Genomic DNA, 22,413 nt, shown 5'->3' on the forward strand with positions numbered 1-22,413 from the left:
TGTCATGAAGTTATACATCATCTTCCTCAATTCAATACCATATTCAAAGTAGTAATGTCCTCTAGAAAAATACCCAAGATTGTCTGTTACTACCTACTATCCATTCACGCTGAATACAAAAGATCTCTGACCTCCCCAGATGAGCATAATCCCACACCCACGAATGATGTCCTGGAGGAAGTCATCTTCCTACAGTTCTGGCATCAAAGGAGGGTGTGTTTTGACCTCACAAGTTGGACGGGAGTGTGGAGTGTTTGTGTTCTGTCCCTAACATCTTAGAGGGAGATCTATGATGAGGGGACTGAGTGCCCATGGGCGGGTTGTGAGGTTCGGGCCCCGCGTGCGTCCGACTCAGGGGCGAGGCTTGGCCTGGGATAGAGCTGAAGGGTTTACTCACAGACACGGAGGAGGAGAAAGGACTTAACGTGCCCCCTGAACCATCAGAGGAGCTGCTCATTAGCAGATGTGCTTCCTGGGGAATGGAGCTCTGAGAGCCTGAGATAGTCTTTATTTCCTGGGTAAAGAGATCCGCTGTGCCCTCGGCCCTCTCACTGGAGGGACTGGCCACCCTGATAGGGCACAAGGTCGGTGGGGTCAGGGAAGAGTAGGAGCTCACGTTGGGGAGTACACTGCCGTACACAATCCTACCCGTTGCGGGGCTCTGGAGGTTGGGACTGGCAACTGGAGGTGTGCAGCTAGGTGAACCTTCTACTGAGCCATACTGGGCAAGGGAGGCCAGGGCAGAGTGCTCTGGAAGAACTTGTGGCAGGAATACAGATTGGATCCCAGCCAGACTGTGGTGCACCAGGGAGGAAGAAGCCCCAAATCCCGTCGCCAGCTGCTCTGGCTGATATCCACCGGAGGACTGGGTGCTGGAGATGAAGGGACAATGGTGCAGAAAGCTCGGACCGCTGCTTGTCCTGGACACTCGGCCATGACTGGACTCCATCTGCTGAGTGTTGGCATAAGAGGACTGCTGGAACTGGCTTTGTATGGGGCTGACTGTGCTGGCAATCAGAGGGCTAATACTAGGAGCCAAGGGGACTGGGAATCTCCCAATGAGCCTCCCTGCTGCCCCCTGCTGGAGACAACCTGCTGAGTGGCCCTGAGGTAGATGTGATGACTGAGACAGAGGCTGTGAGCTGCTGGTGAAAACAGGTTGAGAGGTTAGCATGGGGGACATGGGGACAGAGGAGAGATGCTGTGTCCTGAGGGACGCCAATATGGGAGTGTCAATCCCAGAGTGGAACTTGGTGGAGCTTTCAGGAGAGCCGGGCACAGAACCACAGCCACTGGCGGTACTTGCCCTGACGTGGACTCTTCTCGGAAGGCCGCATGGGTCCTGGAATGAACCAGAAACTGACGCCAGCGGGTGGTGGAACAGGATGGGAGGCAGCTGAGGGTGGTGAGCCAGAGCCAGGGCCAGCGGTGTGGTGGCAGCAGCTGCCTGGAGGGGTGCCTGCACCAGCGGAGCCCAAATGACCGGGGTTGGTGAGGACGGAATAGGGACAGGGCTCAGGCTCTGGTCAGCAGTGGTCTGGATCAGCCGGGTGCAGTGGGCCATGTCTCGGTCATGCTGCACTATTCTCTGGATGATCTCATTCTCTTGGAGGTCGAGGGTGCCCGAACTCTGGTGATGCTGAACTTTGTGCTGCAGCACAGAGTTTCTCTTTCCTGTTAAAAGAAAGGAAAAACTGGGCAAATGCATCTTCACCACAATTGTGGTTCTTATTTGTGCAGTGTGTTCCTCAACCAGTGGATTGTGGCCAAGACTGTCTAACAGGGAATATTGAGTTATCTTGGCTATGGGAAAAGTCACAATTTGTGTTACAGGCAAACTGTTGAGGAACACCGTACAAGGGAATGCTAGTCGGCATATAGTAGTAAATATATATTTATCACATACCTTTATTTTCCTCTTGTGAGGAGATGATAAAAGGCTTTTCAGCCAGTATGATAACCTTGTGCATGTTACAAACTATGTTTGTAACACGCACACACATGGAGTTTATTTTACAGCATGACACCTAATTATTATTAAGCCGTCTCAAATATGGAGTTCCACACAGCTCCAGTCTGGCCTCCAAATACTGACTGCACAGGGAAGCGATGCTGTTATTAGATCCTGACCAGATCCTGATCAGATTGAGCATCTAAATGCACAAACACGATAGATTACCATCAACCCCTCACCCTTTGTCTCCTCCTGGCTAAGTTCACATGTGTGAAGTGCTACTACAGTCTGAAATGGTCGATACGGTGAAGAGGGTTGTCATTTCTCAGCGGAGGGCTCACCTATGCGGTCGAGGCGGTCGAGTGCCACGGTCTCGAAGGCCCTCCTCATCATGGGGTATTCCTCCAGCACCTCGTTAAAGTTGTCCACAGACAGCGAGTAGAGGCGGCAATAGTTATCTGCTCTCACGCTGGCCGTTCGCCTCCCCCGTGTCAGCAAGCAAATCTCTGCAGAGCCAAGAGAATGAAAACAAAGCACAGTGCATCACTTAAACCATTATTATTACTGTTTCTTTTAAAACATACTGCATGGACATGCTGTAAGTAAGAGATTAACACTGAGGATTAAATAAATAGGGATCATCATGTTCTGTGTACAAAATGTTATCCTGAATGTGAGTGGCAAATACGGTAGTTTTTCTTTTCTTTTTTCTCTCTGTTCTTTTTGGTTATGCATTGCAGCCTTATTTGGATCTTTTCCGAACTATTAAAAAAAATAAAGGATTTTTTTTTATTACGAATTCAAGATTATGAAAATCTATTGCTTTTGTTTGTCTTGTAGGTGAAAAAGTTAATCAGTCAACTTAAATGCTCAAAAAAACAATGCATCACATTCCAATATACTCAGCAACAATAAGTCACAATATGACCGGTAGAATAAAACAGGACCAGGCAGGGAACAGCAATAATACTACGGCTTTCAAATCCGTTCCAAAGCACCTGATATGACCTGCATAAAACCTTGTTATAATGGCTTTTATGAGGTGTTCACATTGTAAGTGAAAAAGGTAATCAATTGTCGGGTTTAACAAACAGTCTTTTGTTACAGCAGTGATAATAGATAAGAACAATGAACATTGATGAAGAAACATTGGGTACCCAGAGAGAGTGAACAGTTGAACTCACCACCAAAATAGGAACCATCACACAACTTGGTGTCCTTGCTGTTCTTGGTGATGACACTGACCACCCCATGCTGGATGAAGTACATCTTCTGGCCGATGGTGCCCTCTCTGATGATGTAGTCTCTTGGCTGGAAGACCTCGAAGTGCAGCTTCGTCAGCATGGAGGTCACAAAGTTGGGGTCGGCGTTGGCAAAGAGAGGCATGGAGGCCACCAGCTTGCGACAATTGAAGTTGACGATCTCCTACAAAGAGACAGACAGCTGTTTACTGGCTATGTTATAATATTCTACACTCATATAAAAGCTGTTAATACAGCCTAGCTCTTTGCTCACTGAGTTGCCAGTCATTACTAGACAAAGGACTATAAGCATATTATTGTGTAATAAACAGGACTTTGGATTACATGTGGCTCAGCCAGTTATTAATTCATGACCAAAGTCAGCTACTTCCTCATTACTGTAGATATTCAGATATTTACAATCCAGAACCATTCCACCCGATATAAGGTTAATAATGTCACACAAATAATAAATTAATTCTTCTCAAGAAAGTCAGCTGAGAAATCATCAGTAAGGATTAGGATGTCTCAGGGAGATTATCATCATAATGAGATGTGACCTCTCGCAGTGGCTCGTTGAGTTCCTCTAGGATGCTCTCTTCGTCAAAAATCTTGCCCTGGTATCGGTGTTCGTAATAGTCGTGGATCCTCTGACGCATGCCAGTAGGGAGTTTGTGGAAAGACATGTACTGCTCCACCTGTTTATACTGCGAAGCCAAAGAGAGAGGAGTTATTTCCTTCATAAAGAACACGCTTATCTCTGAGATCATTATTTGTGTACATGTAGACAAAGTAATATTCCTCATTAGGTTAGCACACACCAGGCTTTGTACAGGTCCCTATAGTGCACCAGCCATCTAAAAACTGCTCACACTGCAATATTCCACCTCTGCTCCATCTGATAAATAGTTTGTGCTCAATAGGTTGCAGCTAATCAAATTAACTACAGTGTCCTTCAGGAGCAGACAATGTACCAGCAACAAGGGCCTCATAAATGGTTTTGTCGTGTTGTTTTTTCCTATATTTCTGTCTCCATTTGACTATTTTGTCTTCCTCTTGACAGTCCACCACCACCTGCCACTTTGATCTCTTTTGTTTTTCGTTGACCAGAATGTCTAGAGTAAATGTCCCCTGCATTTTTCTCTGTACTCCAAATCTCTTCACTGAAAATAGCAGATCTACTGTACAAGCTCACAATGTGTTGCAACATGACACATTGTGAGCTTGTACAGCAGATCTGCTGATTTTAGCAGAATGTTCGCCCCAGAAGAGGGATGCTAATGTATTTTTTGTGTGTGTGTGTCTCAAATAAAGTAACGAATGCATTTAGTCACAAACCAACGTCATCGTGATGAGCTCAGCTCTGTAGCACTTTCCATTCTGATAATATTATCTCATACCATATGCAGCACAGAGAGCACACACTTGGGATAAGCCACATATATACCTTTTCCTGGTACTGCCTCCGAGACGAGTCCAAGGATTGTATGAGTGCGGTTGCGTGTCCGACAAACATGGCAAAGCAGGTAGCTCCCACTATCATGCTGAGGATGGTCAGCCACACATCGGCCATGCCTATGGGGGGGTACAGGCCGTATCCGATGCACAGCATGTGACTCATGGCCTTAAACAAGGCGTAGGAGTACTGCTCCTGCCAAGTGTCATTCTGTAGGTGATAAACAGGACATGAGGAGTGACAGCGTGCGTCTCTGACTATCTACATTACAGTGGTTCCCAAATGGTGTGCCGAGGCACACTGGTGTGCCGTGAAGTCTTGGGATCTTGGGACAACCATACATTATTATTGAATCAAATATTGTATATACAACTATAGAAAATGTTATGAATCATTTTTAAATTATATCAGTACTTTATGTGCACTCATTTCCCAATAGAGAAGCACATTTTTTTAATTTAAAATGTAAAATTAATTAAAGGTAGGGTAAGTGATATTTTTTGGTTGTTGTTAAAGGGTTAAAGTACTATATTCTGATAGTAATCATTGCTACAGAGCGTTTGTTCGGTCACAGGGGTCTCTCCAGCTCTTTAGTAAACAGAATATAAATACATTTTCAGGTAGGTGACAACATTTAAGCCAATCAGGAGAGAGCACTGAAAATGCATTTTCTGTTTAATAAAGAGCTGGAGAGACATGGAAGACTCCTTTTACTGAACAAACACTCTATAGCAATGAGTACTATCAGAATATAGAGCTATTTAACACTTACTTTAACAAAAGTAAATCACTTACCCTACCTTTAATACATTACCGTAATTAATTAATTATTTTAATTGTCTCACACAACTACAAAAATAGCTGATCTACAAGCTTGTCTGAAGCGGACATGAGCTACGAGAGGCACTACCGAGCAAATCATCATCCCCCCTAGTCTCGGTACCCCTGAGACGTTCTCTTTGACAGAAATACCTGGCGGGTCCGACCGTTCCGAGGTTGCCGGATTTGACCCGGGGCGAGTGTGTTTTGAGTGGGACTTGCTCATTGATGTGCCTTGTGCGCAAATAAAAACAATATACAATACAATCTACAATATAGAACCCAGCCAAATGAGCTAATGTTGGTCATATGTTGATGCTCTGTTTTTAACCTTGTACAGCACTTTGGTTGTAGGTTGTTTTAAATGTGCTTTATACATTAAGTTTGATTTAATTTGACTTTAATATCGTTTTTTCTTGTTAAAAGCTTATTTCAACTCATGTCTGAATGTTAAGGACCGTGAAACAGTGACACTGATATATGTGCTACATAGATGTAGTAGATGGCTCATTATATTATGATAGTGTAGTTTGGGGGTGTATGCAGAGACACAGGTTGTGTCATGGATAAACAACCACTTACCACCATCTTGTTTCTGGTGACCCAGCAGTCCGAAGGGAAGTCCTGCAGCATGGGAACCAGGAACTGCAAACATCCATCCCAGTGACACAGCAGCAGCATCATAGCAATCAGGTTCATGATGCGGACCATGGCGCTGGCCAGATCATAGGTCATATGAAAAACCTGTGACACAGAGATTACGGGCATTATGCAATCACTGGATCTGAAGCGTGCAAGAGGTGCTGCAGTACGTGAGACAGTCAGTCAGAATTCACCCTACAGACCACATTGTTCTTAATCTGCCAGACCACCATACTGCCACATGCAATCGTGTGCAGTGTAATCATCTACAAACATCACTAATGGCCCACAGGGGATGTAGCCGTGGTAGGAATTACAACGAAGATCAAAACCTTGAACCTTGAAAGGGAAATAACCATTCTTAAACAAAGTGAGCCGAGTGATTGTGGGTCTGAGGGAGCAGGGAGGGCATCGGCATCCTGTGTTCAACATCCTTAGTGTTCACTTCATTCTTGTCAGTGTAACAATTGGCCAAAATGGACCCTTGTCGAGAGTTAAATCAATACTGAGGATTTGACGGTGTCACAGATCTGATTTAGCCTTTTGGGGCTATGATACTGCTAAAAAGAAGTTCAATGTCACAAACTTTTGACCTACTGATGAATTCTGAATGAAAACACATGTCTGGTACCACAAATGGTGTTACTGGGGATGTCTCCTCTGATAAGCATATGAGAGCCTTGGCCAGACAGCAGTTGGGGGTTAAAACAAATTAATTAGATCCACAACGCACTGTGATGTGTCATATTGTGAGCTTGTAGTTTGGCTATTTTTGCTACAGTATGTATACAGGTGTGCCTTGAGATTTTGACATCTCTTGCCCAAAAGGTTTGAGTAGGTACAAGCCATGAATACATTTCAAATCAAATTGTTTTTTTTAATTGTTTGTTATTTTAATTACTTAGTCATGATGACTTTATAATTGTGCACATTTTCTGCTGCTTCTACAAATAATGCAACAAGTTCAAAGTTGGTAAGTCCCTTTCATACTGTAGGGGCGATTCAGTCTATGAACGTTGTTGTTTTGCTGTTGTGTTGTGACAGGGCCCAACAACAAAGTTGTGGAGTGGGCCCTCCAAAACGTTGTAGCACACCTCATTCCTGCTGTATGGGGCTTACCTCCTCCCACTGGTGGATGTAACGGATGAGCCTGGACAGCCTCAGCAGCCTCAGCAGGCTAAGGATCTTCGTGAAGCGAACAATTCGCAGGGCGCGCGCCGTCTTGTAGAAGTCTGAGTCTATGCGTGTCTCCACGATGAGGAAGATGTAATCCACAGGGATTGAGGAGATGAAGTCCACCACAAACCAGCTCTTCAGGTACTTGATCTTGATCCTCTGTGGGTCCAAGATGATCTCTGTGTTGTCCTCCTTCACGATACCAGTGCGGAAGTTGAGCACCAGGTCCATGAGGAAGAAGGTGTCGGAGACCACGTTGAAAACGATCCAGGGCGGTGTGTGCTCGTCCTTGAAGAAGGTGATGCCAACAGGGATTATGATGAGGTTTCCCACCATCAACAGCAGCATGATCAAGTCCCAGTAGAACCTGCAACACCCAGGAATACACTGCTAGATTAGATTGTAGTCTACGCAGCCCCCAACATTGGGAAATCACACAAAAATTTCTATTTTGAAGATGCAGTACCTCAATTAGTGTCCATCTGTGAGTCCGTGTTTAGAACCTCCACTTATCCAAACTTGATTTAAATTCATTCATTCACACAATAATTTAAAGCAGCACTATGTAACTTTCCTCTTCTACCCTGGATTTGAACCTGGTTTCCTGCTTAAGTGTGTGTCAGATCCTGTGTCTAGGTGAGACATGACCTTCGTCACGATCTAAATGTCTCAATAGAAGAGCAGGGAGACAAAATACAACCACCCCAATTGTATAAGTTATATTGTATTAACATACTCTACCATACAGATTGGACAAAAAATTACATTTCATTAATTTAAAAAAAAGTTACATAGTGAGGCTTTAAGACAACATAAAATAGTATTTTGTGTATTTTAGTGTATTTAAAGAAACATCCAGCGCCAGACGAAAATATTGAGTTTGAGATTTACAATCCACCGGGCTACAAAAACATGACATACATAGTCTACTCTATACTATATATATACAGTATAAAGCTCAAAGTGACACATTCATAAATTGCTCAGACTGCTTAACGTCACATCAACAAGAGTAGGCCTACGAACAATTGCTCATATGGTACACAGATACAATCAAGTTGTTTTAATAGTGCAAAATGCAAAAACAACTAGAAAAAGCGCTCCTCGGAGCACAGGTCTCCGCCAGGTCAGGTAGGTTATTGTGGGGCAGCAATGTTCAGAATTTGCCAATCAGGATGGAATATGAAAAATCGGACAGAACCATCTTGATCACTTGACTATATGGGTACCGATTTGCATGATTGGACAACATTTGTAGGAGTAATATAAAAAAAGAAAAGTGTTGCAAAAATCGGCCTCCTGGTGGTGCTATAATAGGGCAATGTTAAAAGAGTGCTATTTGTTCTTCAACGTAGTGCGAATGTGCGTGCAAAGTGTCACCGCAATCGGACGCTGTGTTCATGATTTGTGGCATTTTGTTCAAAATGGGCCACTCCTGCAAACTTTAGATGTCAATGTTAGCCAATCAGGATGGAATATGAAAAATTAAACAGATCCATCTTGATCACATGACTATAGAGATCATGTGTACCGCTTTGCGTGAAATTTGGATAAATTCTGAAGGATTAAATCAAAACATTTGTTTTACATAAGTCGGCCTCCTGGTGGCGCTACGAAAGGCAAATGTGAAAAAAGCAGGGCAGATGTTTTTCCTTGGCCTCTAGGGAGTATGCGTGCAAAGTTTCACGCAGATCGGTGCAGCTATACTTCAAAACACAAATCGGCCTTTTATAGCGCCACCATGTGGCTGATTTGAAACATTTCAAGTGGCATTTATTTCTCGGCCTAGTGGGAATGTGCGTGTGAAATCTCACGGAAATCACAAGCTGCGTTCATGATTTGAGGCATTTTGTTGAAAACGGAGCAATCCTGCAAACTTTGGAAGCCAACCTTAGCCAATCAGGATAGAATATGGAAAATTGGACAGATCTGTGTTGATCACATGACTATAGAGATACTGTGTACTGAATTGCGTGATGTTTGGATAAAATCTGTAGGAGTACTGTCAAAACATGTGTTTTGCAAAAAGCGGCCTCCTGGTGGCGCTATAACAGGCCCATGTGTAAAATTTGGGGCAGAGGTTCTGCTCTGGCATCCAGGGAGTGTGTGTGCATAGTTTCTCTGCGATCAAGCCAACGGTGCCAGAGATTAGCTGTACACAAAATGACAGAATGACGGACGGACACACGGACACACGGACACACGGACACACGGACACACGGACGGACGGACAGGGGGTAAAACATACTCTCGCCACCATGCCTTTCGGCCTGGCGGAGACAATAACACAACTCAACTCATATCCTTCTGATATGTAGGCTATGCTATGCACCCTCTTCAGCACCATGGACAGCGAAGCAGGTCAGAGTTGAGAGAAGAAAAAATATACGACCTTTTCATTTTAAATGGATTAAACACAGCAAAAAGGCCACCTATAATTATTCAAGTCGACCAATTGCTTTTTAAAAATAACGTTATGTGCAGATAACAGCATCAGGCATTTGTTTAACGTTTGCTTTATTCAATAATCAGTACAACTGCAATCGCCTGGTTGTTGAACTGAATCTCCTAAACAATCGTCCTTTTCAGTTCTCAGTTCTCACATGTTACCATAGAGGCTCTGAATTTGAGTCCAGGTTTCAATGCAATCAACTGTTGGGTATAGCGCCAAAAGTATAGTCTACGGGAGAAGTTGAACTAATTTGAGTGAAGTCTATTTTTTCCGAGTCTGACTCGTGTTGCTGCATTGGGTCACTGTCTGTCACGTTAACGTGGAACCGAAGCGTGGCAATATCCTATATTCAAATTGGCTAATGGGAGGGCCGGCGGGTGGCCGGGCTGGCTGGCGGACAGACCTCTGACGTCACTCTGACTCAGACATAACCATAGGAGTTCCAAATGCATCTACAGCCAAATATGGAGTGTGTTGTCTAACTTCAATGTGTCGTCATTGGATGAGCCGCAAACAAATCAGTCAGCTCCATATATGGGCACAAAAGGGGGCATGCCCATATATGGGCATATACTAATGACATCAGTGATTTCCATATATGGGCATAAAAGGGACAAGGACTGACAGATACAGAGATCCGGTTGTCCAAAGCCACAGATCGGACCACTATGCCCATTATGGTCATGTGCATATATGGGACCGACCGACTTCAAAGTCGGTGTGCACAGCGGCAAGGACTCAAGGGAGTGCTGTGCCCGCCGAGTTGCTCGAACATCCAGTTGTCCAGAACCGTCAATCCAACCAATATTCCCATATATGGGCATTCCAATATATGGGCATAGACTGATGACATCAGAGATCTCCATATATGGGCACAAACTACTCTGTACTCTGACAAAGCCCCCAACACTATGACTCGGTCGGATCGGCAGTGCAACGTACGGTGTGAGCCTCTAGTGTTTAAAAACAGTCCTAAAGTAGGCTACATCATACACACGAACAACAGATGTATACAAGTAGGCTACTGAACCATTGTAGGGTTACTTTAAATAATAATAATATAATTAATTATATAAAATACAATCCACCTCAATGCACCCTTCTAGTTCTTCAGCTCACTTCCTATGTTGCCTGATTGTTAATGTTATCTTGTGTTTCATGTCTTGACTCACTAGCCTCTGTATTCATATAATGTGTTGTTTCAGGCTACCTGAGTCCTGTCTCAGGCCCTATATTTACAGTTTGTTCTGTTGTTCAGCTGACTCGAGTCCCGTCTGTGGAACCTGTTCTACCTGCCTGACCTGCGTGTTAGATGACCCTTGCCTGTAATTGGACTTTGGATTTCCTACTGCTCCCTATTTGGATTCTTTTGCCTGTATTGGACTGCCTTCCTGGTTTTGACCAATGCCTGCTTCACCAATCACCATTCTCTAAGACTTTTACCTCCTGCCTTATTATTAAATCCTTTGAATTGCACCTGCTCAGCCTCGGTTATCTGCGTTTAGGTCCTTTCCCTTTGTTCCTGCTACACCACCAGCAGACTCTGACTCAGACTTTCTTTTTCTGAGATCTTTTATCACATTTTCAATGCGTCACAACTCGCAATGTGACACATTGAAGCTTGTAGATCAGCTATTCTCACTATTTTACATAAAGCAAAGTATATACAGCTTAAGTGGTTCATGAAAGCTAAATAACTTGATTTGCTAAGCATTTTCATAAAGTGTTATAGCCTAATACAATTAAAGTACATTTATTTGTTACCAATTGTCTGCAACTGTAGATCGAGTGATGATAAATGGATTAAGTCCTATAGTATCTGTGAATAGTGTTACACTGTATAAGACTGCCACACATATAACATACAACTCTGTTGTACTAAATTTGTGATTAAAATGTTGTATCGACTAAATCTTCAAAATAAATGGTGTTTCAAAAGGGTCCATATATCAAAGCCTTTAAAAATACACATTAGTAACTTGCCTTCACAAGGGTTAGGCATAACATGGAAGGCATTTATGTACCAATTGCATAATACTTGTGTGCACATGCGCGTGTACACGTGCAAGAATGTATTGTGTAGTGCGTGAGAGAGAACTCGCAACTGTGTTTGTGAGTTCCTGTCCATTGCAGTGTTATAATTAAGCTCTGTCACCTGCCACTTACCTCATAAGCATCATGCATGCATTACAGCAGTGAGGATTGTTCTGGCCTGTGCCATAGCATAACCACACCATAAATAGCCTTAATAATCCTTAAGAACTGATAACAATGCTGTTTTAAAAAATATTACTGAAAGGTTCACATTAACAGGACCATACAAAGCATTACATTTGAAAACAGCAAAAAGTTAGGAACATTTGTGTACTTGATTCTGTAGCAAAACCCTGTTTGTGTGTGTGTGTGTGTGTGTGTGTGTGTGTGTGTGTGTGTGTGTGTGTGTGTGTGTGTGTGTGTGTGTGTGTGTGTGTGTGTGTGTGTGTGTGTGTGTGTGTGTGTGTGTGTGTGTGTGTGTGTGTGTGTGTGTGCACTGTGTTTCAGAGGCTGTAACACAGTGCAACATATTGTAATCACTTATACAGCAGCAGAGGATCACAAAACAGGCAAAGCAGTGAGAGGGCAGGACGGCCATTTGTTCTAATCAGCTTTATGTTCTCTGCCAAACAAAGCATTTGAATTTCTCTGTTCATCTGCCTGTTGGCTCTGCGTGGTGACACACTGGTCTTAATAGCACTTCCCCTGTCCAGCTAAATCCACCGTTATCTCTCGGGATTCCATGTCATCTCCAGGAGTCAGCTCCCATCAGCCAGATGTTGAGTAGTTAGCATTACTGCTGTGTGCACGTAACTGTGCCTGCATGAACACTGGAACAGCTGGACCAAAAAAGGGACAGCACGTTTAGCCCGCTACTGGCAACACAATAGCCCAACTGTACGCACACAGCATCCATAAAACCTCATTACCCTTTCAACAGAAGTTATATGCAGTGTGTAACAATACGAACAATGGCCAGGTTTCTACTTAAATCTAAAACATATGGGATAAAATAATAGACAAAATATATCCAAAACATAGGAGAACAATGTGTTTCGTATATTTTGAAACACATGTAAAGCATTGCAGTAATGCTTGTCTTGGTTTTATTATGGATCTGTTCATGGTTTCGTTGATCACTGGAAAAAGAGCACTGCTGTCATAGAATAAGCGTCAAGGTGCAACTACTGTACCCCAAAGTGCACAAGAGAGAGAGAAAGAGACAGCAGTAACCAACACAAAAAGGCTTAAAATTAGGAAAAGGGCTTAGATCAACCAGGACAGCTGAAAAGGGGATCACATTCCTACTGAAAATACTTATCACTTGCAGCTATAATGCAGTTGAAGCACGACATCCTACTACTAAAATCCTCAGAGTTAATTTAATTCAGAGAGTGTAAAAATGGACCACAATAGATTTTTACAAGTAAAATCCTCAGTGTTAACTAAACTCAGAAATGCATTTGGCTTAACACACACCTGTACTTATTTACTTATGCCTATCGCTCCTTTTGATGGAGCATAGCCCATTGACCACAGTCCTCTATCCTGGGCTTTCCTTTCCAGCTGTTTCCATGTCAACCCGCTCAGCTTGATGTCCTGTACTGTATTTAATATTTACACACTGAAGTGTTCCACTTCAATGTGCCTGGTGACCAATCAAACCTTTAACCACATGAACACTAGCATCACTATTCTGTGGTGAATTTTGGCAAAAATAGCTCATCTACAAGCTCAAAACATGTTACAACACATCGTGTTGTGAACTTGTAGATCAGGTACTTTCAGCAAAGATATTTGGTGAACCTAGAATAGAGTGGTGGGGGGCCAGTTGACTGGTGAGTCTATAATGTAATGGCAAAAAGTTCGTTTTTGTAGGAGTTTTGTCCCTTCAGCCATTGCTGCACTAAACAAACTGCCTCACTGATATGATGGTTTTGTGTATACATGGGGACTTCATGTATTGTCTTGGTGTTATGTTGTTGTGTGCCATGTTGTTTTGAGCTATATGGGTATGTGTTTTTTTGTTGGAACAGACTGTGAAGATGAATATGCCTGAGGGGCAGTGTTGTGTTCTAGTTTTTTTATGAAGGTATACTATGTTTATTCCCTGCCTCCCACACGCACGGCATGCGCGCGTCTATAATTAATTACATGTAAAAAATGTAAAAAACGCTGTTTTGAACAGTTTATGAAGGTGTACGGTGGCGACGAAAAAAAATCTCAAGGTGTACGGCGTACACAGCATCTGACGGTAGAACCCACCACTGCTGAGGGGACAATAAAGACTATTATTATTATTAACTAAGTACATAGGGTTTAAGTGGTTAATAGAGGACAGCGGTTACACCTGGTTCAAAATCACAGCATCCTGCACCACTACACCACAGGTGAATGGCACTGCTTAATGCACAATGTAAAGCACTTTGGACAAAGGTAATATAGAAATCCAGACCATTTACCACAACTACACGCGTAAGGGATTAAAGTCATCCCATAACTAAAGCTGTGGCGCTGAGTTGGTTTGGCACTAGGGATGCATGTTCTCTTGTACTTAATAGTTCCTTTCCCCTGTCTCATGAACCACGGTTCTGGGTCCTGACCCGACCGGGTGAGCACTGCTGTTCCAGAATACGATGACTTTCTCTTTATATAAGTTCTTAGGTCAGAGGATGCCCAAGTAAGCTGACATGGGCTCTGCAAATGAAACAAGGTAAGCAAGGTACAACCCCCTTGGCTGTCAGGTGTGACCCAAACAAAGCAACACATCATGACACCTCAAACAAACACAGCACACCGAGTTGACAGCTGGTCAGCTGGCCGTCCTGATTCCCTACAACATTTTCATTTCATTCTCTGCCATGTGTTGTTCTGAGCATGCCTCCCCAGTCCACACCATCTCTACTCCATTAGACTAATTGTACTGTAATAATCTCCACTGGATATGTGCTTGTAATATCTCCAATGGTCATGTTACCCTATTTTGATTACCCCATTTGATTACCCCAGGCCCCTAATGCTCTGTAATCCACTGCCCTCGCTAAATGATAAAAAGTGTAATTCCAGATGAGTGAAGGGGGAAAAAACTGCAGGGACATACATACATCAGTGTATGATGAGAGCAAGACCTCAAGGTTAAATATGAAAATCCTTTTCTGGTGGTGAAGTGAACACTGTTTTCTGTGCATCGCAACAGGAAACATAGAAGATGGAGATTGTCCCCCAAGCGAGCACGCACACGCACCCGCACGCGCGCACACACACACACACACACACACACACACACACACACACACACACACACACACACACACACACACACACACACACACACACACACACACACACACACACACTTGTGTGACTTCACTGACTTGTGAATTAGGGAATCATTGCTCGACTTTGCCTTTGTGTGTACAACAAACATGTCTACAAGGAAAGTTACACAGCTTTCATCTGTGATAGCTATAAAATAATATCTGAGTATTATCATAGACATACAGGTGTGTGCACACACACACACACACACACACACACACACACGCAGATGAAATGTTCTCATTTTGCCCAGGATGAGCAGCAGAACAAGGAAGATGATATTATGTTTTCTCAGTCAATGCAGATTTAAGAGGATTTTGCTGGCCATATCCTTTACAGCAAATGCCATGGCCCAATAAGAGTGAGCAAATCACTCTTTGGAAAATGCTATAAGGTCTAATCATTTTCACCAAACAAGGGGCCAATTAAAGAAAAAACTAATAGCCTAGGCTACTGCTTTGGCCTTTTCAACTTTTCGTGTGGCTACACTTGTTCTACAATAAAGGTCCTTGCACACTGGTGCGTCTTTTCGTTGCGTTTTATTTTTTTTCATTGTTTTTTCAATTTTTTTCATTGTTGTAAAAAAAACGCAACGAAAAGACGCACCAGTGTGCAAGGACCTTTAGACTCCTGATTTCAAGTTAAGGTCCCAACAGGAATGCATAATGACCAGAATATTTGAGCTGTGTATAAAGAGAAATTGTTTCTGCACACAAATTACCTAAAATCACTGTAGGGATGGATTATCCAGAATCCTGCCGACTTGACGCGTTCTCTCTCATGCTCTACGGCCGAGTGACTCCCTAACATACGCAAAGAGAACTTGTTGACTCCCGGCTGCAGCATCGCTCCAAACTGCCGGTGCATGAAGCCGGCTTGGTATACCAGCCTGTCGTCTTCTGGCATCATGTGTTCGGAGCCAGACTCCAACTTGACGAAACTGGACTGGTCGAATACATTCGTTCTCCCGTTTCCGCCACCGCCACTCCAGCCACCCATGGCTCCTTGTTCAAACCCGGGGCCGAGTTCATCTGCCTCGGGGAGGAGGCGCCGCTGTTCCACCGGGTCCGACCCGAGGGGATGTCGCTGTTCCACCGGGTCCGTCCCGAGGGGATGTCGCCCGGACCCGGTGATGGAGGAGACGCTGCCTCTGAACAAGCGACAGTCTCCATTCAGGTCGGTCCTCAGGGCGATGATGTCCGTCTCCAAGTCTCCACTCTGTCTCTCCTCGATGCTCCTGCAGCTGCTGGCCGGAGACAGAGAGGCCAGATGTTTTAGCCGAATACTTTTCCTCTTAGTGTCCTTGTCGCCGGTGTCTCCTTCGTCAATCGCGGAGGGTTTTTGCACAATGTTGTGCGGCAAGCTGTACAGCCGCTTGCGCATGGATGAATGAAACCTTGACATGTTGGAATGTAAAAACAGCAACGTTCTACGACTAACCCGTAAAAACAGACAGATGGATCATGAATCTCTACTACCTATTAACCCGGGGCTGGCGCTGGAGGAGGCGAGACAGTGACGGCGCTGCATCGGCAGGACAGAGTCAGACAGGTCGAATCTCATTTGACACTTGGAACCGGTCTCTCGTTCCCCGGTTTCAAACATTGACATGCGTCAACAGTAGGCTATAATACGTGCCCCTTCAATCCGACGGTCGTATAAAAACAGATCCATTCCAGGTAGCAGCAGTTCCACATAGGTGCACAGGAGAGTGCATCAGGATGCAGCATGCTGCTGGCTGACTGACTGTCGGGACGTGCAGTGGGAGAATGCTGCCTGGTGAGGTCCTCAATGACAAAGCATGATCATCTCCCCCTACCTACCTACCTACCTACCTATACCCACCCCTCAACAACCATCTGAGCCCTGTCTGTCAACAGCTCTCTCAGAGACTAGCCTATAGCGCTCAAACACTGTGACGATTACGACATTTAAGTTGACGATTAATTGTCACGGAAATAATTGCGATTTAATAACGATTTCATTCGTAATCAGAAATTGCACAGGGCAGATATGAGATATGTCAAATAACTTAAATCTACAAAGGAATTACTGACATATTTAATTTTATACTTAAAATACTTATACTTGTACTTAAAATAATTGCAGAAATAGCTGATCTACAATGACACATTGTGAGCTTGTAGATCTGCTATTTCTGCTATTTTTGGGTAAAATGTATGAACATTTTTCAACATGGAAAAGATTATGACGATTATGCAAGATAATTGCGATTATCTCAAATAATTGCGATTAGGCGATTATGTAATAATTGTGACAGGCCTAGTACATCACTGATCCATCATCATCCTCTTGCTCTTTAACAATATTAATGGAGAGCTAATCTGTTGGGTTGCCATCATAGGTTGCCATAGGAGCCAGGATGGCACATGCACTCACCCCACCCAGAAAGGATGATTTAAGGATGTATAGCCTAGACATTTTTTTCTTCTTTTTTGCTTTGATATAAAACAATATCAAATGCCAGTGTCCAGTTTTATTATTTCCCACTGCTGTGCTGAAGGCAGAGACTTGCAGATTTGCAAATATAAATATGGTTATAGCAGCTGAAGCTGAGTCAAATACAATTTGCATTTCTGTTAATTTGCCATTGGTATAAACAGGTGGAATTTAAATGTATATTAACGACTTTAAAGGCTATACTAATACAACTGACTAAACTTTGCAAATGACTTTTTTGAACTTTTTTATTTAGCTGGAAAAGTAACTAAATTAATTGTAGGCTATTATTGAAGAAATGCAAGAGGAAAAAACGTAAATTAATATGCATAAACTGTAAAAGAAGAAACACTAGCCTATAAACCACAAGACATTGAAGAATGCTGGATATAAGATTCTGAAATTACATATTGTGCAAACTTTTATCAATTACATTTTATCGCAGTGTTGAGAGTTCTTCTAAAATGTACATCTATTCTTATGAAATGATCTGCATCAAGTCAGGACTCAGGAGCCATGTTGCTATAGGTGTACAAACTCAAAGTACTCAACCCCAGTACTTGAGTCAAAGTGTTTACTCCTGGTGAAATATTACTACAACTACAAATGAAAGTTGCTCTGTGAAATTTGTAATTGGGTTAAAGTACTGGCAAGTAATTTGCTTTTAAAAATACTTAAAGGAGCACCATCATCCATTTTCAATATATCTTCATATAATGGTCCTCATTAACGCTCTTAATAAGATGGCACAATTTCTGTCTGATCGCTCTGCATCTCATTGGTGGGAATGGATAGTTCAGAAACCTGCCATATCATCGATGAGGATTCTAAGCTAATAGAAACTACAGCCTTTCTGTTCATGGAAAGTTAGCATGCTGAAATACAAAAGCCATTGTCCTTGCAGTAAAAAATAAAGAAATAAGCGGTTCATTTATAATGCAGCCTATGTGTCCCCTTCCTATAAATGTAGTGGAGTCAAAAGTACAATATTTATCTTTGAAATGTGAAAGCCATATAAAAAATACAAATACTCAAGTAAAGTACTCAAAGAATTTACTTAAGTACAATACTACTGTCCACCACTGGTTGTAAGCTTGTAAGGTCCATTTGGTTACATACAGTACACTCTCACAGTTAAATGAGGTTATCAGACCTAAAGATGGACATACATACAGTATGTGCTATTGTGTACATGTAACCTGAATGTAAATTATGTGAATCATATGACACACCTACATGCGCCATTTCTGAGTTTTGGCCTCATCTACGTTAATTTTGTAAAATAAAATTCAGAGTCATATATACTAAGCATGCAACTTTATCAAGATGAAGGTCTGTGTGCGTGCAATGTGTGCATGTATGTAAAAAAAAAAATCACTTGTAATGAAAGATGGATACATAGTGTCCCTTTCATCCAAATGTGTCATGCAATTATTTCCAGCACAACGATTCCACGACTCTCTGTCTCTCTCTCACACACACACACACACACACACACACACACACACACACACACACACACACACACACACACACACACACACACACACACACACACACACACACACACACACACACAGCTAATTTTCAAACTTTGCCTGATCCCAACGTCGGTCAACGACACAGCCACAATTACACACTAACCTTTGCTTCATGCCTACCTTGCTTTTACAGGACCACAATGGAAACAAGCCCTTAGGGCTTTTGGTGTTATCCTTTTAGCATCATTGTATAATCGTACCACTGTACTATTTGCAAACAAGTATTCAATCAATCAATGTTTTTTTAAGTTCTCAAATATTTTCCCCCTTTTCTCCCAATTTAATTGTTATGCCAATTCCTGAATTCCCCCACACACTTGTGTTCTCTTGTCACTGTTGACCCCTACTGGTTCACCTGCCAGTGAGGAGCCTCACCCTAGAGGTGCATGTGGAGAAACCCTTTGGGAGAAACACTCTACTCCTCACAGTTCAACACCCACTGCTGACAGGCGGACCCGTTGCTGCACCTGCACTTCCTACAGGGATATGCTGGTGCTTTCTTCCAGTGTATCTGCTATACTGCCTGCTTCTCAGATTTTTTACTATCCCTCTGAAGAGAAAATGCTAAGGGGTGTGCAATGCTACCCTCCTCCACCCTCCACCCCTTTTCCAAAAGAAGAAATACACATCTTGTACATGCATTTCTACACTCAGTACATATTTACTGTCTGCACATGCTACTGTAGTTAGCCTATGAATGCAAAGATGGACATACAGTATGTAATATATGTACTGTATACGTTCAGTAATGTCTCCCATACTCATCACCACCACATGCAGGAGAAAACATGCCATCTCCGCACCTTTGCACAACAGATTGAAGATCACTGGACACTAGAGGGAAATTGAAAGAGAGAGGAAGGCCGCAAGAATCCTGTTGTTGAACAGTGGAGGGACAACTCAAGGCATATAGCACAACTGAAAAGCTCAGCCCAAAACAGACTGGAGTGGAGATCCATTTTCCTGTCCTACATGCCAATAGACATAAAGGGCAGTAAGTAAGTACAGTGAGTGTAAAGACTTGCACTTTTTGAGGTGGTGCCTCATCTATCTTAACTTCTTATTTTATTTTAAAATATATACTTCTTCTAATATGCATGTAACTTTATTGAGGTGTGAACAACTATGAATCATGGATAAGTGGGTTTGTGCACTGCATACCATAAACACACTACACAGAGCAATACATTGTTCTTAAACTGTTCCTTTTTGCACCCAGTGATTCGGCAGAGTTAAAGGGATAGTTAACCCCCAAAAGGACTTTTTTTCTATCGCCCCATGGAGACTTGAATTCATGGATATTTTTTTGTTTTTGTCGCATTCCTAAGCCAATAATTTGATGACCGGCAGCGTTCCGGAGGAGACTCTTTGTGTAGGAGACACAAAGAGACACTAAGAGCCTCCTTTGTGTCTCCTACCGGAACCGCTGCCTACCGGTCTGCTGTTTATCAAATTATTAGGAATGCGACAAAAACTAAAAAAATATCCATGGGGTGACAAAGTATTTTTTTGGGTGAACTATCCCTTTAAGGAATTCAAGTGCAGGGCTCTCTGTACCTACTTATTTCCATATTTGGGTTTATACTGTACCCCAATATGGATTGCAAGCAGCTGAATATTCTTATCTTGATGCACTAAAAGTGAATTTGAGGCAAACCCTGCTATTGTCTGTCCTCTCCTATTAAGCCTGCCACAGTGATCTTTACTGTTCCAGAAACTGCTTATTATTTACTGTTAGAATATTGGAGGAGGTTCTGCGATCAATGCAAGCTTCTTTAACAAAAAAGCAATCCATTTTACTGTATAGCTTGAGATACAATAAATATAAAACCAATATTGGATTATGCTGATATACATATATCAGGCTGCATCCAAAACGAATCTTGCTCTTAATAAAATGTATAATAGACTGCTTATTTGTTCTTCTTCTTTGTCCATCCATAACTCGTCATTGTAAAATGTATGAAAAGACAGTGACATTGGCAGTTTCTTTTCATATACAGTACCTTTACCTTTTTTTATTGACACGAGAAACACATATTATTCCCCAGGTGTCTTTGAGGGGGTTCCAGGGTGTCACTAAGAGAACTGATTGGTAACTGAGAGAGCACAAATGGAACCAAATGGACCCTTTCCATTTGTACACTCGTGAGTTGTGGGGGTCCGTGGCCTAATGCATAGTAAACTGGGGGTTCTTGAAATGAAAAAAAAAAAGAGAATCACTGATATACAGAAATTGTGTCCAGGGAGGCATTATTATGACAAGCTCAAGCTCTTCATGCTTCATTCTTTTTAGAATGGCAGCAGCACTAGCAGGCAAAGTAAATGGTGCCTCCTTTGGTGCATTGCTGTAATGTATTTGTACTGTAAGTGGTTTACCAGATGGGATTGAGTATGTTGCCCACTGCTGTTCAACATTTTAATCTCCATAGTATTAAAAACAATTACGAATCAGTGTACTCAAAACCACTCCATATAAGACACTCCAATGAAATTCAATCTCCATTAAAAAAACAACAACACACACATATATAACATATATATATATATACACATACACATATATATACATCCTTTAAAACAAAACTTCTGTTGGGCATGCAGCATACTACAGAAGCTCCACGAATCATATTCAACCCAGATTTGGCTCAACAAAGGGAATGAACTCGTTCTCATGCTATTCATCAAAAATGTGGAATGCCCTACCAAAAGGAGTAAAGGAGTGTAAAACCCTACTCACTTTCAAAACTGCCCTAAAGATACACCTTCAGGAGGCTGCAATTCGAAAATGGCCCCTGTCTATGTCTTAACCTACCCATTTGGCATTACACAGTAGACTGACTGCAGATCATATTGACTTTCATTGGAAATGTCCATATTATATAATGACTCCTAATCTCACTAGAGACAAATCCCTGACAAAAATGTTTCTCTCACATCTACAAACCATGTAGTGTGAAAAATGGTTATTCAGAATGGATTAGCAAATGATTAGCCTAGTAACATCATGGTTGGTGGTGGTTAGAAGTTGCAGCTTAAAATGGTTTACACTAGTGTGGGAAAGGATGTCATAATATACACACACAGCACAGCTATTGCATCATCATCATTGTTTTGTAAAGCAATTGTATATAATTCTTAGCATATTTATGTGTTCTTGTAGGATATGTCTCCAATTTATCTTTAAAAATTAAACTGAATGAAATATTGCACACTTTAAAATGTCACATAAGATCATTCTGTGCTTGATGGTGCACTGAATTATCTGTGAAGATGAAGGAATAATTTTAGCACTAGACGGTGCACTTGTTGTTCTCTGG

At 42.4% G+C, this 22,413-nt stretch overlaps 1 protein-coding gene across 1 annotated transcript; it reads right to left on the minus strand.

Annotated features, from left to right (window-relative positions):
* Positions 1 to 226: 226 nt before the first annotated feature.
* Positions 227 to 16,496, minus strand: LOC308092290 (potassium/sodium hyperpolarization-activated cyclic nucleotide-gated channel 3-like; the record flags this gene model as incomplete). The annotated part of the gene is made up of 8 exons (XM_080438140.1): positions 227 to 1,674; positions 2,296 to 2,460; positions 3,139 to 3,379; positions 3,756 to 3,902; positions 4,643 to 4,861; positions 6,053 to 6,214; positions 7,232 to 7,655; positions 15,814 to 16,496. The coding sequence occupies 8 exons, from the start codon at positions 16,494 to 16,496 to the stop codon at positions 227 to 229; spliced, it is 3,489 nt and encodes a 1,162-aa protein (XP_080294266.1).
* Between the last annotated feature and the right edge of the window lie 5,917 nt (positions 16,497 to 22,413).

This window comes from Gymnoscopelus braueri (genome assembly GCF_963280865.1).
Source record: "Gymnoscopelus braueri genome assembly, chromosome: 9".
Classification (NCBI taxonomy): Eukaryota; Metazoa; Chordata; class Actinopteri; order Myctophiformes; family Myctophidae; genus Gymnoscopelus; species Gymnoscopelus braueri.